At 40.1% G+C, this 15784-nt stretch overlaps 1 protein-coding gene across 3 annotated transcripts in view; it reads left to right on the top strand.

The window, feature by feature from the left end:
• The window catches only part of otofa (otoferlin a), a 134582-nt gene that overhangs the window by 11973 nt on the left and 106825 nt on the right, over nt 1–15784 (top strand). For all 3 annotated transcript variants that reach the window (XM_084737211.1, XM_084737213.1, XM_084737212.1), the window contains exon 2: nt 1201–1259. In XM_084737211.1, coding sequence (XP_084593337.1) covers nt 1201–1259 — 59 coding nt within the window. The remainder of the gene's footprint in view (nt 1–1200; nt 1260–15784) is intronic.

The following is a 15784-nucleotide window of genomic DNA, read 5'->3' as shown; positions in this document are numbered from 1 at the left end:
AACTTAAACTGTAAAACTGGTCGCGTATTGTAATATTACTCTGTTGTACTAAATTTTTAAAACAGGAAAACAGAAAGTGGTGGCACACGTATATGTTTAACACAGTGAGTCTGGAACTGCTGCGTTTCTGCAAGTTAAAGCTGCAAGCTGCAACACTTGAGGCCAAGCAATCAGCGCATTACGATCAGGCCTGTTCTGAAGCGTCATTATTTACCTCTATTCAAACTTATTATTTCAGCCAAACTGACTGTAATTAACTTTGCATGTCCCTGTGTTTGTGTATATATTCACTGTACTGTGTGAGAGTGTGTGTCAGGACGCGTCAGCTATCCACATGCACCCAAACATCCACACCGACACAAAGCCTCAGATACACAAAGCAAACTACCGCAACAATGCGGCGTGCACGTGGCAGTGTGGCACCATTCATGAGCATCACAAAGCTGCCAGGTGAATACAGGCTGCGGCACGCATGACTGCATCAGGTTACCGTCCACTGAATGGCTCCCTGCCCCGCGTGTAACCTTGAATACACACACTGCACCAGGCGATGATTGTTTTCACCATCATTTAAGGAGACCATGTGGAAAACTGTACATTCTGTTTACTTTAATCTCACGTCTTTTTTTTTTCTTTTGTTATTTTTATTCTGCTGAGCTCTTTCTTCTGTGTGTTTGCTCCTCTGTTTTCACCCTGTCGCATAGCGACTCATATCACAGCCTCTTAATTGTCTGCATTTCTTTTCCGTCTCCTGTGGCTCCACACTGCCTGCCTCATTTGTGTGTTTTTCAGGTGCTTAAGGCATTAATTTGTCTCTTCACTGGAATTTAATGTGACAAATGTAAACAGATTGTAGACAGTAATGGGAGCATTTTAATGTTGATAAATGTCTAAATGTGAAAGTACATACATGTATCAAACCTGTGTGACCAGACCGTGCTGGAAGAACTACTCAGTTCTTTTTAACTCAGTAAAATATTATGTAACTATTATGTAAAAATAATCCTTTCTTTAATTTTCTACCACTGGTCCCACAATGCAAACAGAGTAAATAAATGCCCAGACTGATGCTGTATGCTGGAGGCCTATATATTGTCCACGCCACGTGTCCACACACTCAAGCTGAAATGATCATACTTGCGATGCCATTATTGAACAATTTATCTGTTTTTAACCTCTGAATTCCTCCTCGCCTTGCAGGTCTGTCCTTCTACAGCCGTATAGCAGAGAACTGTGAGGAGGTGGCCCACTTTAATGAGGTCAGTGTCTTCATTTTCTCTGTCTCACACTAACCCACCTCGATAATGACCGATCGGCAAATTACCTCTTAACTTAACAGAAACCACAACCTTCCTGTCGCCGCTGCTGATAATGAGGCTGCAGGTTTTGTTAATGAAGCTGGTGGTTAATCAATAATTAGTCGACATTATGTTGGTAATGGGGTGATTTTCTCTTACTTTAAATGTACGTCTGTTCTCAGATTTAAGTGATTACATTAATACAACTCAGACTTAATAGTTTGTATTGTGAGACATAAGTGAGTACAGGGACATTTCACATTTACACCCACATAATTGATTACTGTTACCACTATAAAGGAAACATCTCTAAACCTAATTAGTTTGAATGGAGCGTAAACAAATTACGACCTCTTTCAGTTCTTAGTATCTGAAAATACCTTCCTTGAAATACTCAACAGTAAGTCAACATATATTAAACATTAAAAATATGGAACATCTGTTACACTTTATCTAGCACTGTGTCACTGATTATTATATGACAGATTAATATAGTTTGATAAATATTTCACTTTCTGTACACAGAACTTTGTTCCTAACCAGAAAATGTAACTGTTTTTATTAGTTTGCTGGAGGATTTTTTTTACAAATTAGATATACAATAAATTCCTGGCAAGTGGTGACAGGGTGAAGCATAAAAACACTTGTCCACCTGTTGAATCCCTGCTCCTAATAAAAACAGGGCAGCATATCATCAGAGTAACTGCTAATCTGCTGAGCGTTAACCTGGTTTGCTAGTTAGCTCAGTTAGCTGTGCAGCTAACGGGTCCTATTAGCTGACTCGAGTCTGCCTGGACTGGGAGCTCAGAGCGTTTACACTGGTCATAGTTTTTCTAATCCTAGTGCAGTAAAAGAGAGGATCTTTAATTCAGAAGGTTTACAGTTGTATTTTTTGTTTTTAATAAAGAAAATAGTAAGGATGTTTGCCTAACTGAAATTTTCTATTTGCCTGTTTTGCTTGTTTATTTGATTTAAAAAGCTAAGAGAGCTTGTGGAACATAGAAAACTTATGTGGGGTCTCAATGGGCCAAAGACAGCTGAGCTAGACATTAGCTTCATTATAACTTTAGTAAACATCTCTGCAAAACAACACAAACGTCTGTTACATGATGTCAAAACTGTTATTTCTTCACACTCTGTTTACATTATCACACTAATGTTGTTCAATTATGAATAATTACTGTAACACATAAAGTATCATTTCCAGCTACTGTTTACATTTTATGAGATCTTAGTCTTTCTGCATCTATACAGAGGATCGGTGCCATCCATTTTGAACCTATCCCAGCATGCACTGTTCTGGAGGCAGGGTCCACCTTGGACAGTCAAACATACACGTTTGCCTTCACATTCACATCTAAAAGCATCTTAAAGTACATTCTTGCCCTCTGGCTTGCTACATATAGAGCACAGCATTTCCTGCTTTGGCACTTAACACTGGCGTTGCACCTGAATTGAATCATCCACTATGGATGTGACAGGATGTGAGACTGCACACAGACACACACGAACACAAATCCAAAGCCTTCATGCTGTGTGTTGACAGTGGTAGGAATAGGAATTGATACCAATGCCATTATTGATTCTATGCATTTGTCAGATTCTTTAGTGACAACACAACTATCTTACACTCACTGAGTCAGAACAGAAGTTATGTTTACATGGACAATATTTCTTCTGTCTGGCTGAAATTATTCTGATTACAAATTCCAACTTAATGTTACACGGACACTGAATAAAATGATTCAATCAAACGTGTGTTAATGTGCTCAAAAGCATTAGACACAGTAGAACTTTTTTGACAAACTAGTTCTACATCCTGCGAAGTGTCTGATCGGCCAGAAATATCACAGAAGAAGAAGAAATGCTTTTGTAAGTCAAGTCACGTTGAGTCAAATTTTACTTGTGTTGCCTTTTGCCTCAGGGGGCTTTACAATGTATTTGTATCCCCCTGTCCTGTAGACCATCAAAAGAGTAAGGACCCAGGTGCAGAGTGTCAAATATATGATAGTCCTAGACTTTAAGTAGGCGACAAGATGTACAGAATGACTTTTCAGCGTATAGCTGGTGTTTCCAACATTAGGCCGTATTTATGCTAAACATCAGCTGCAGATGTGGACAGAGCTTTCTGCCTGTACTCTGCTTTCATTTCACCTATATTTGTTTGATGTTTCCTAAAAGGTTTCCAATACGGACCAAACAACTGAAATGGAGTAGTAGCCAATAGTTCAAGCGCAACTTGACCACAGGACACCACGAAGAAGTTTTAAAACTCCCTGAGTGTTGGAAATGACGTTTACTGTCAGTTAGAATCCTCCGACCACTTAATCCGTCTGCAAAGTTGCCTCTGCTTTGGCCTCTTTCTCAAGAGGCACATTATTACAACTACCTCCAGCGTCACCGTCTTTGTTGTTGTCAGAAACTTTTGACTCTTCTTCTTTGGGGTACTTTTTCACTCTGAGTGGCGCCATCTAGTGGATGTATTGCTTCACATTCATGCCAGTGTAAATGATGGATAAAAGCATTTGGCTAGTGACATTTAAATAGTCTGAAACTGACCTATTTTTGCATGTAAAGAGGGCATAAATGTGCCTTAACTTGAAGTAATCATTTTACAGACATTACAATCAACACTGCTGTCATCCGTCTTTGTGAAGTGAAGCCACGTTTTGGACCGTTTCTTCCTCTCCGCCAGGAGGAAGGAGACAAGAAGGAGTCTTTTTGTTGCAAGTTCCCAGCAGCATATAATTATGATTTTGGCATCAAGGTTTTACAATGTGCAACTGTCAGAAAAAACATTCTGGCATCAACAAAAGGAACAGATAAGCTCAGAGGCACACGATTCCAACAGACCGGACAATTTGGAACCGGCTCTCAACTGGAACTGGACTTTTATAACCATCCCTGCAAACCACTGAACCAGCCAGGAATCACATCTCATCACCTAATCAATGTTCAAACCCAAAATCTTACTTATTCTCACTTGCAAATTGCCTGTGTCCCGCTAAGTGTCTCCTAATGGCCTTCTCCTGTTCACTGATGGTCCTATCAGGGTCTGAGAGGAGAGCCAGAGGTAGTGGCCTCCATCCATGCATGACATTGAACACTTTCTCTGTTGTAATTAAACTCGACACTCCACTGCTGGAGTGAGGAAGAGCTGGTCCCCTAAATATCATGTCGGCCAGAACCAGAAGTTCTATTAACTCGAGAAAGAAAGTTTAGTGGATATGAACACTTTTAAAATTTGCTTTGAGTCCAGGACATTACTTCACTTGGAGCGCTCAGGACCTTAAGGATTTCAGTGGAACCCCTCTGGTGCTGGGAGGTCAGCCTCTTTTCTCTGTGGCTGGTGAGGGATTCTGGGAAATGTTCCCAACAGGATTCCTACAGGCTCCTGTCACACTGAGAAAGCAGCGATATGATGGATTCAAATGCAAAGAGTCTTATAAGACGGGGGGTGGAGGGGTTTGAAAGAGATGAGGGTTGAGGGATCGAGAGAGAAGTGTTGCAGGAAATCCACACAGAGTGGAAGCAAAAGAGACAGAACAGAGGTAGGGGGGATAAAGTCAAGGAATGAAAAAGGAAAAACAAAAGAAAGACAGCCTCAAACACATACGCTACCTTCCCAGGGGAGGTTTGACTACAGCTTTTTTTTTTCCCTCTGAGCTGCTTGGGTTTACAAAGAAAAACATTTTCCCTTTGATGGGCTCACAAGCAGAGCGCTGCTTCCTTTGCTGATAACCAGGGCTTTTGTTTTCAGTCTAATCAGGAAAATGGCTAAATGACTGTACACATTTGGCTCCTTGCATAGTCATGCACACACACACACACACACACATACACACACATACACTCTTACACACATACTGTATACACTCTCTGCAGAAAGAATGTTGCTTTTGTTGGTAAAATAAAGGGTTTGGTACCGTTCACATTTGAACTCATATGGTACCAATTCCTGGAATACTAAGTAGCTAATGGTAGCAGTTGGTCTGTGTAGCTAAAATAAGTGGTTGTGCTGTGCAGCTAATGTTAGCGGTTGGGTTGTGCAGCTAATGTTAGTGGTTGGTGTGTGCAGCTAATGTTGTTCCTGTGCAGCTAATGTTAGCGGTTCGTCTGTGTAGCTAACATTAGTAATCCTACCTGAAACATTAATGTTTTATGATTTTTATTTATTTTTTATTAAATATCAGTTTCTTGGACAACAGCATTTTCACAGCTGTAATTGTACTGCATTGTTATTTTGTTCCCCTTTTCTGATATAAATACAAAATAATGTTAAAATTTCCACCCTGTGAAGCATTTTTTCACTACAGGTCACAATAATGGTATGACAAATGTAGAATTAGTTGGTTTCACTGAGACCAATGGTGTTACCAGACTTGTGAAATGTTGTCGTGTGTAATTTTTGTATCCAAATATCCTGATACTCCACAAGCCTGGTGGAATATAGGAAAGAAAAGTAGACAAAGGGAGAAATGTGTCAGAAATACTTATAATGGTGTGTTATATTATTCCTGAGGCTCGACTGCAGTAACTGGTACAGAACTGAGCGGCTTGCACTGATAAGTGATCTCTTGTGACAGCCTCACCCGATGCTCTCGTCTCGCTCCTGTAGTGCTGGGGAGGTCGTTAGCATCACTCAGCATCAATAAAACGTCCGGGCTCCCCCCTGGGACGACTTGTGCTTCCAGTGGTTCCTGAGTCGGTGGATATATTTCTGTGTTGCATGCTGCTGGTACCCGAGCCCACATGTACCGTTTCCCATGGCCGCCCCTGCCCCCCAACAAACACTTGAGCAATTCCTCATCGCATCCTCCTCATCATCTGACATCTTCCTCCTCAGCCACCGGAACATTTGCATGGCTCGGTAAGCTCAGTCCTGCCCCTGGAGTTGAGGGCCATTAGCATAGCGTTGTGTGTCTTGTTGCTTTATGCATGGACTAGCAGGACGCCTTTGAACTAGTATGCGGATAGACTGAATGGGGAATCTGTATTCATTATTCATTCCATGGTGGGACTTGGCTTTTAGCTGCAGTACACCAGGGCTTCCCCCTCAGTAGTTAGACATAACTGGAGCAAAGAACAGAAAACCCTGCAAGTACTGTATGTGGTCACAGGGTTCATGTAATATGGGCCTGCAGGCAGAGCTACTGTATACATGTCCCTGTCAGTGTGTGTGTGTAAAAATAGACAGGGTAACGTGATGAGGAATGTGTATATGTTTAGTTTACAAACAAGATGTTGAGAGATTTGAACTCTGCAGACAAGGCGAGGGGAATTATTATGCAAACATAATGAATGCAAGAACATTCCTTCTCCACTAGCTTCCAGCTGCTGCAGCCTACAGTGGATTAAGTGCACAGTCTGACTTTTTAATGAGAGTCTTGGCGATTACGTAAGGCTAACTTCTGAATCTCATGACTTTTTCATTGCTTTTTTAGGTAATTGTGTACCTACCATTTTCAACCTTGTCTGCTAAAATGTATTTTTGTATACTATTAATTTTTCATCACCATAGTAAAGCCTGTTTATTTTGCACATGTTACATGTAAGTAGACTGGGGCGGTATCTAGTTTGTCATACCTTCATACCTTCCTGACATTACAGCATATGATGGTATCTGTGTAATAAACAAACAAGCAAAAAAAAATGGAAAAACCGAGCTGGTGGTGATAGAAGTCACTGTAGACACAATTATGTGTATCTTATATGCGATTAGCCTGCTGGATTAAAATACTTACAGCCAATAGAATAACGAATAGATAAGAATTAAGCAGCCTTATTCCACTGATTCTTGTTGGAGGATCAGATGTCACTTTGCTGCAGCAGATAGCACACATCAGTGGACTAAACAGAGATTAATGCGCAGGTGGTGGTGGCAGACGGGCAGTTGAATAAAATCATGTGGCTAATTAAACCGATTTTACAGTTGGAAGAAGTCATCTCAGGATAAAGTTATATGTGGTAATATTTTCAAGATTCCATGACTAGTCATTAATTGGTTAGCTAGGAGATCTGTGGAGCAGAAATGAGAAGCCAATTATTTCTTTTCTAATTCCAAATAATCATTCTGTTGGCTAAATTCCATGTTTTAATAAATTCATTCAATTTTAAATGTTATTTTCCATCAACAAATAACAGCTGCAACTTCTACAGTATGTTTTAGATAACCTTATTCATGATGACGATTTCTAAATACCCTGATGGACCTTAATATTTTGACACTCAAGCCTAAATACAAGTAAGAAAAAGACCCAGTACACTTATACAACAAATTCTCAATAAGCAACGTAAACAGGCCAAAAAAGGTGTAGGCTGAAGTAGGTCTTGGGTGTTTAATTGACATAATCAACATCACTGATTATTGATATCCGTCAATTTGCATAACATGCATCAACGTGTTGCAGTGAATTGTTGTGCCTGGTCAAAGAGTGTGGATTCCCCCAGAGGAGAAGCTGCAGCCAACAAACCTTGCCCACGATCAGCTAAGGTGTGGGAGTATTTCAGACAGATACGCACTAGTGTGGTTCTCTTTGTGTGTCTTATCACAGCAGTATAACTGCTCTGCACGAGCACTTGAGGTGAAAGCACCGGAGCGCTCTGCCAAACAGCAGCTCTGTCCTGTTTACTTTTTGTCAGCACCCGAGCACCGTACATTAGAGCTATCAACACGTGGAACATCTTTCCGTTAGAAGTTGTCACTTATGATCGATGTTCTAAATGTTAAATATTCCTGCACTGCTGCTGTTCATGTAACTTCACACCAGAGGATGGAGAGATGGAGCAGTGACCCCCAACTACATACACTGCATTGAATAATTTCACCTCTTGTCTCGTTTGCAGTTACCAAAAGCTGCTAGGTCAGCAGCATGGCTAATGTTAGGTGCATTAGCTTCACCCTCTGCACTTTCACCTGTGGGTTTTGTGGTGGAGGGTATGTCAGTCTCCATCGTGGCCCACAAGAGTGTCTCAATACTTTGGACAATAATACACCTAATTGGCCAATGAATGTCAATAATACATAGCAAACTAGTTCACTGTTATAGATAGATGCTGCACAGTGATTTAGTAGGTTAGCTAGCTAACATGATTGCACAAGGATTCATTTGTTAGCTTTTGTCACTGATATGCAAATTACATGCGTGTGGGATGTTGTGTCTCTTTGATTTTGTTCTTTGCAAATAGGCAGATTTATCTTTTCTATGTTCTCCAGCTAAGGCAAAGGGGATGACACACAGATTAAATAACAATGTACCATAGCAATCCTTAAAAATAATCTTTGGAATAATCAATAAATAAATAAATTGACTTATCAAAAAATAATAATTTGATTAATTGGTTAAACAGCCCTAGGCTGAGGAAAGAAACAAAACACAAAACAGCACAAACTGAAAAACAATTCACATGCCAGTGCCTCTCCCTAAAAAAACATTTTTGTATTTGCTAATTATGCTTTCATTGAACATTTGTTTAAACTCACTAAGTGTTGTATGTTTTCAGTTCCTCGCTGCAGCTTTTGCACAAATTTACTCCCTTGGCTGAAATACAATACTGTGGTACAGTAATTCAGATAATTCTCAGATCATGTCTCTCTCTTTTCAAACAAATACTTCCACGTAATAACTGATTTTTACCAGCTGCGACAGTGTGACTGGTATTGTTTTCACCTTGTGAGTCTCTGTGTGTGTCATAATGGCAAAATGTGGTCCTGGTGACACCTACTGCACCGAGAATTATCATCATAAGGAGCTCCGAGTCCTCTGCCAGGTCTTAATGTCTGTCTGCAGAGAGATTTGTTCAACTGCATACTATGACAGCTGTACAAAATACAGTCATGAAACTTAACAGGTGCACAGTTGAGATCAAAATGAAGGCAGAGTTCAAAGACATGTAGTCCACCCACCATGAGTACCAAGTACTCTTATTTTGTAATAATGCAGTAATGACTAATGAGTACTTATGGGTCAGAATGTCAATGAGGCTAAGGCTGTGACAGTATAGATGTTTTTCACACCGGGGTAAAATATTCTTGCGAAAACATAATCGTCCTATTATGACCCTAAGGCTGCTGTTATAGGATTGAGCCTTCAAAATAAAATTTACAGTGATGATGATAACGAGTTCAAACCCGCGGTGCTGTCATGTTACAGCTGCATCGCAGTAATGCAATTATCATCACACCCTTAGGCATGGCTGTTGTGATCCTACTGCAAGATGGTCAGAAGTTGAGCTGGTATAAAATTGATCAAAAAAATAATTTTAGATCCTTTAAAGGTCAAGTGCACAAGATTTATGGGGATATTAGCATAGAATTGATGTTTTCATTAGTGTATAATCTCCTGAAAATAAGAATCACTATGTTTCCTCACTTCAGGCGGGCAGGTAGTTCAGTTGGTATAGAGCGTTCGCCCCGTGCCTCGAGGCTGTGAGTCCTCTGCAGCACCTTTCCTATCATATCTTCAGCTGTCCTATAAATTAAAGGCATAAAGAGCTCTGCCTGCTTCATACCTACAGAGGGTTAGGGTCCTCCTCTGTGTGTCATGGTTTGGGTTTTTCATAGTCACTTCGTGTTTTATTTTTGTAAGTCTTCCTCCTGCTCTTTTTGATCACTGATTATTTTCACCTGTTCTTGATTACCCTCACCTGTGTCTTGTTATCCTCCCTCTCCCTTGTGCATTTAATCTTGTGTCTTTACCTCATTAGTTGCTAGTTTGTCCCTGTCGGTTTGTCAATATCCTGGTGTTTTCTTGTGGAGTTTTGTTGTTTTGTATTTTTTCCCCTGCATGGATTCGTTTGGGTTATTACTTTCTCTGGACCTTGATTTTTGTGTCGCCTCTGTTGGGTTTTTTTTTTTTTTTGGTTGCCTTTGATTCACCTTTGCCATCTCTGTAAGTTTTTTGTGTTTGGTTTTCTATTAAAATTTTGAAGTTAACCACTCCTGCTGCAGTCTGCATTTGGGTTCTTTCTCCTGTTTATTGTTGACATACTGTAACACTATGGAGTCCAACACCATGTTGTACTGCCATGTTTCTACAGTAGCCCAGAACAGACAAACCAAACACTGGCTCTAGGGTACGACCTTTCAAGTTTTGTGCGAGCTTCACAACCACCGTATGTTCACCTACCTACCACTAGATGTCGCTAAATCCTACACATTGGTCCTTTAGTTTGAGAGTGAGTTTGTTGGTTCTCTAAAAGTAGTTTTATTCACACTTCCTATGGCTCCTTTTTGGAGTACTTCCAGCCTCAGGTAAAGATGAGGACCACACTACAGAGGTCTGGTAAGCTCACTGTTTTTTAATTTTCAAACTTGTAGTTTTCAGCCCCAGCTGACATCACTTGAGGCAGTTTATCAGACTTTACACAGCTCCCTTGGGAGCCCAAAAAAATGCCTAATACAACTTTTTAACTTATGCAGTAATACTCTGGACGGACCTGTAAACAGACTTTGATGTGAAAATGCACTGAAATGAAAATCTACCAAGTATACTGACTGTGTCATCAAAATGTTCACTGAGAATTAGAATCGGCTTTATTGGCCAAGTATGTGTACATTTTTAAGTTTGGATTTAACGGCCTCAGCGTAGTCAGTATGTCTGTTATTGACAGGGAGGTTATTCCAGAGTGGGGAAGGCCCTGCTGCCAGGCAGGATGTGACGTAAGGTTTAATGAGATCAGAGAGACAGGATGGAGGGAGCCCATTTACAAATTTGTAAGTTATCAGAAGCACCTTAAAGTCTGATCTGACATGAACAGGAAGCCAGTGAAATGAAGCTAAGATCGGTTTAATAGGATCAAATATTCTAGCTGCAGCATTACGAATCATCTGAAGGCTTTTCGTACGAGCAGGCGGCAGAGCAGACAACAAACCATTACAATGACTGAGCCTGGATGAAATAACGTATTAAGGTCTCTGCATCCACCAAGACAAGAAAGACCTGATTTTAGAGATTTGCACAGGTGGAAAAAAAACAATCTCAGTGACTGCTTTAATGTGCTGGTCAAAAGAGTGTAGGATAAAATGTGACGTGTAAGATTCCTGACAGATTGACTTTGAGAAATCACCCAGTTATGAGGAGTTACTGCTGCTTGGTGTTTATGTCAAACACTTCATCACAGATAGCTGAAGTTACTGAGTAAATGATATGTGTGCTGATTGTGCCTGTAGATCAACATAAGTCAAAAAAGAGTCTTAGTGGTGGTGTGACTAAAGTTTATACTGTGAAAAAATGTGGCCTTACTATAAAACACCTGTTTTTAGAATGGAGTTTGGTTTAACAGTCTGTCCACTTGAAAGACCGCTGGAACAAAAGGATATTTTAATGTTAATAATTGATTTAAATTGAGCTGATCTGCCTTCTAATAATGAACCTTGTTAACAGCATGAAGTAACTTAAGAAGTGGAGCTAAAACTGACCTGTTCTCTACACCTCGGTTCGTTGTAACAATTCACATAATAAGCACAAATTGCAATCAAAACAGAGACAGCTGCTCCGCACTGCTCTGCCTCGCCACCACCACCACCACCACCACCATTTTCCAGGGCAGGCTGCTGCTTTAGTAGCTGTTCTGTCACTATTGATGCTCTTGCAGTATTCGACCACTGACAGCCTCATCAGCCCGATCAGGACTCTTTGAGGGCGTGCTGCGGCTGACCAAAGAGGGTGGGAAGAGACCACAGTGAGGTCACTTCCACAAAACTTCCTTTGGTAATCAGATTAAGGAAGTTAGTGGGTTTGAGTGAGGCTATACAAGAACATATCACTATCAGGGTGAGGTTTTTAAACTAATATACATCCAGGATTCATATCCACTGGAGAATAAAACACTCTTAAAACGTATCTTCATGCATTTGATCCACTTCTGGAGCTCATATTTCAGCTGATGCTTTACTGACCACTTGACCAGCTGTTATAGGAAGAGGAGCAGCCGTTGCCTCTGGAGTTGGCAAAAGCTGGAATGCTGCCGGCGCTAAAAATAGTTGATAAACTTCACCGTTTTTTTGAGATTCAGGGCTGCTCCAGGGAGGTGCTTTCCCATCTCTGAGAACACTGAATAAATGATGATCCGTGCAGAATATTTTCTTTTCCCTCTTAGAGTTAGAAGGAAGCTGAAAGCTGAAATTCTAGCAGCCAAAATGAACACGGTGGAATCTACAGCTGACATATTTATTGCATAGGAAGAACCTAGTTTTGTGGACATTTTGGGACATTTTTTTTAAGTGATGTGGATTCAGGATGACAAAACAGAAGAATTAGAAGAGTGCTGGTGTGCACAGACAGCGATATATAACAAAAAAACATCATTTCTGTTGGGAGCGCTGTATTTTTAACTTTGTTATCTGAGCCCTTAGGAGAAGAACAATATATAGGCCGAACCGCCCACTTGTCTTTTGCCATTTTTGTGTGTATTCATGTGCATCAGCTTGTAACTCCTCTGCTTTAAGGATTCCCTCTCAAGAGTAACATGGCACCAAACACTGGCAAAAAATACATAAAGTAAAGCAATCCACGGAAAAAATCCTTCACTGTAGATTATTATATGGCACTGTAAGAACAATGCATGCACAAAAACACATGCTCTTCTTCTTCTTTTTTGGTAATTTTTGCCTTTATTGGGCAGTTTGACAGCTAAGAGGCAGGGAATGTGGAGAAAGCGGTTATGTGTCCTACATGGCCCTGCAGCAGGTATAACTTGTACCTTGTTCATCATCTTAAGGCTAATTTATTCTAAATGTGAAGATACATATACGGGTATAGATGGAGCATTCGGTCCGTACTTTGTGTTCATTTCATCTGAATTTGTGCACTTTTCTGAAAGCTTACAGATACGGATGAAACGAAGCAGTATCTCTGATAGTCATGGGGTTCAAGAGAGACATGACCACAGAAAAACTTCACATTACTGGCCGCACAGACTGTTCTTCTTTCTCAAGACTTAAAACTTTATAAATAAGCCTTTAATTTAGAGTGTTATCATGCCAACATCTCCTAATTAGCGCTAAAGCACATTAGTTTAGAGATATTTAGTCATAAACCAAAACATTGGACCAATTTTGACTTGATGGCGCCGCTAGACCTGTGCACAGATCCCGGAACAGATGGCAGGGACAAGTTCACCCTAGTTTAAAAAACATAGTTGTCAACAAATTATTTTGAAATAAATTATGTACCTATTTAATATACAGTCTATGTCTCCAACTGGCTATATGGACTGAAGTACTCATTTCTAGGGTTTCACATATCGCTCTTATAATGATGTTACTGAGTAAATGTGCCTGTTAATCGCAGTGAATCAGAAAAAAGTAGTACTGATTACGTAACTAAAGTGTTAACTGCGAAAAAAAAAAATATGTCCCTACCATAAAACACCTGCTTTTAGATTGGATTTTAGTTTAAAAGTCCGCCCATTTGAAAGACCCCTGGGAGCAGAGGGTATTTTAACGTTAATAATTCACATGAATTTAGCTGACCCACCTGTGAACCCTGTAAACAGCTTGAAGCAACACAGGAAGTGGAGCTGAAACCGACCTGTCTTGGCTTGTAGGAAAAGGTCAAACTACAGTCTGACAAAGAGACGGAGGTACTGGACTGTATAACTATGATAAGAATTTACTGCAGTACTAGTTAACAGTAGTTTACTGTAAACAGTTTGTTCGTGAGAAGCTTTGTGTTGCAGCAGCTCAGCTCTAACAATAGCTGTTACCATCCTTGTTGACAGATTTTTTTGTCCTCCACAGATACTTATATATAATTAATAAATACAATTAATTCCCTGTGTGCTTGGGCTTTTTTGTTTAGCCATTTGTGACACCACACATTTGGATAAAAAGGCACCAGATGAACAGAAGGTAGAGCTTCTATTGTTGAAACTCCGTCTCAGCAGAAAAGTTTTTAATTGAGGGGTGAGTGTTATCTCCCAGCACAACACTGTCTCTTTTCAAGGAGTTGTGGAGGAGCATTGCTTGACAAATGCGTTGTTCATTATCTCTGCACCATCTGCTCTTCACAGCAGAAACTGGGGAGCTAATTGCAGTTTTATTAGAGTCCAGCTCGAAACAAAATGAGATTTTATTGAATTAGCTGGCCAAAACATCTCAGACCTGTCCGCAACACCACTCGATTACAAGAGGAGGAAGAGTTTTAACCCTAACTGAGATATACGGGGGGAAAAAAGGGCTTAACCTGTTCCAAGTCTTCATTCAGATTAAAACTGTTTGATTGTGACAACTTCTATAACTCTGTAATACATAAACACGGGGAACTATAACTTTCAGGGGACAAAACGTTATAAAGTCCTTATAGTGGACAAAACATGGAAGAGTGCACTCTGAAGTGTCCTTCCAGTTTGTCATTTGTCCACTGAAAGGGGACTTTAGAGTCCACTTTATCATGTTTTTTCCACTACAGGGGCACTCTAAAGGGTCGACTGCTTGGACCCCAAAAAATACTACAGTGATACAAAAATCAACAACAAAGAGACAAAAAAAAACAACTACACAGAAATAATAATAAAAAAACAACTACAGAGAGAAAAGAAGGCAAAAAGAGGCAAAAAGACAACCACAAAGAGACCAAAAAATGATGAGAAAGGTACAAAAAAAGATACTAAAAGAAGACAAAACCAACTTCAAAGAGACCAAAAGCAACCACACAGATACAGACTCATTTTTTGATGCTTTAAACTTCATGTAGTAATAATTTCTTTCTTGACAGTTGGTCTTACATTGTGTTAATGCAGTTTTTATAGAAAAAGAAGAAAACAGCCTCAACAACCCGAGCTTGTATGTGCTACAATATACATTCTGGGTGAAAGAAGGACTTTGAGAGGATTAATGTCAGGATGTCTACACATGACGTTTTATTTGACACGTCGTACATTAGACTGCGATAAACGCAGACACAGCATGAGCATGGAGCATGCAGATAAAGTGACATCTGAGAAACAGAGCGGGGATGGAAATGAAAACAGGGATAGACAGACCAATTGGAAAAAGTAAATTGAGACAGAGTTGGGGGGGTGGTGGCGGCTGGTAGGACGGAGTGGGCATGCAGCGATGAATTGGACAAGATCGAGTTTCTCAGCAGAACCAGCTTATCAGACATGCTGTTTCATCGGGACTGTCAGACACACATACACACATGGTGTATGTGCTGCAGTGGTGGCAGAGTTTCACTCAAGTAAAACTGGCAATGGCACAATATAAGAAATACTCCTGTGCTCAAAAAGTACAGTATGATAAGCAAAATTTACTTCTACTTCTATTTTAACAAAGGGTTAATGAATGGGCTTACTACTGATTACAGAGAGCCTAAAAACAACTACTTAGAGACATAAAACATCACACAGAGACAAAAAAATTACTACAAAGAGGCAACCGACTAATTATTTGGCCAGAAAATGGTGAAAAATGTTGATCAGTGTTTCCCAAAGCCCAAGAAGACGTCCTCAAATGTCTTGTTTTGTTCATAAGCCAAAGACAT

The sequence above is a fragment of the Lutjanus erythropterus genome, chromosome 15 (assembly GCF_056507025.1).
Source record: "Lutjanus erythropterus isolate fLutEry1 chromosome 15, fLutEry1.hap2, whole genome shotgun sequence".
Lineage (NCBI taxonomy): Eukaryota > Metazoa > Chordata > Actinopteri > Lutjaniformes > Lutjanidae > Lutjanus > Lutjanus erythropterus.
Note: the sequence above shows the minus strand (reverse complement) of the source record. Positions and strands in the feature narration are given on the sequence as shown.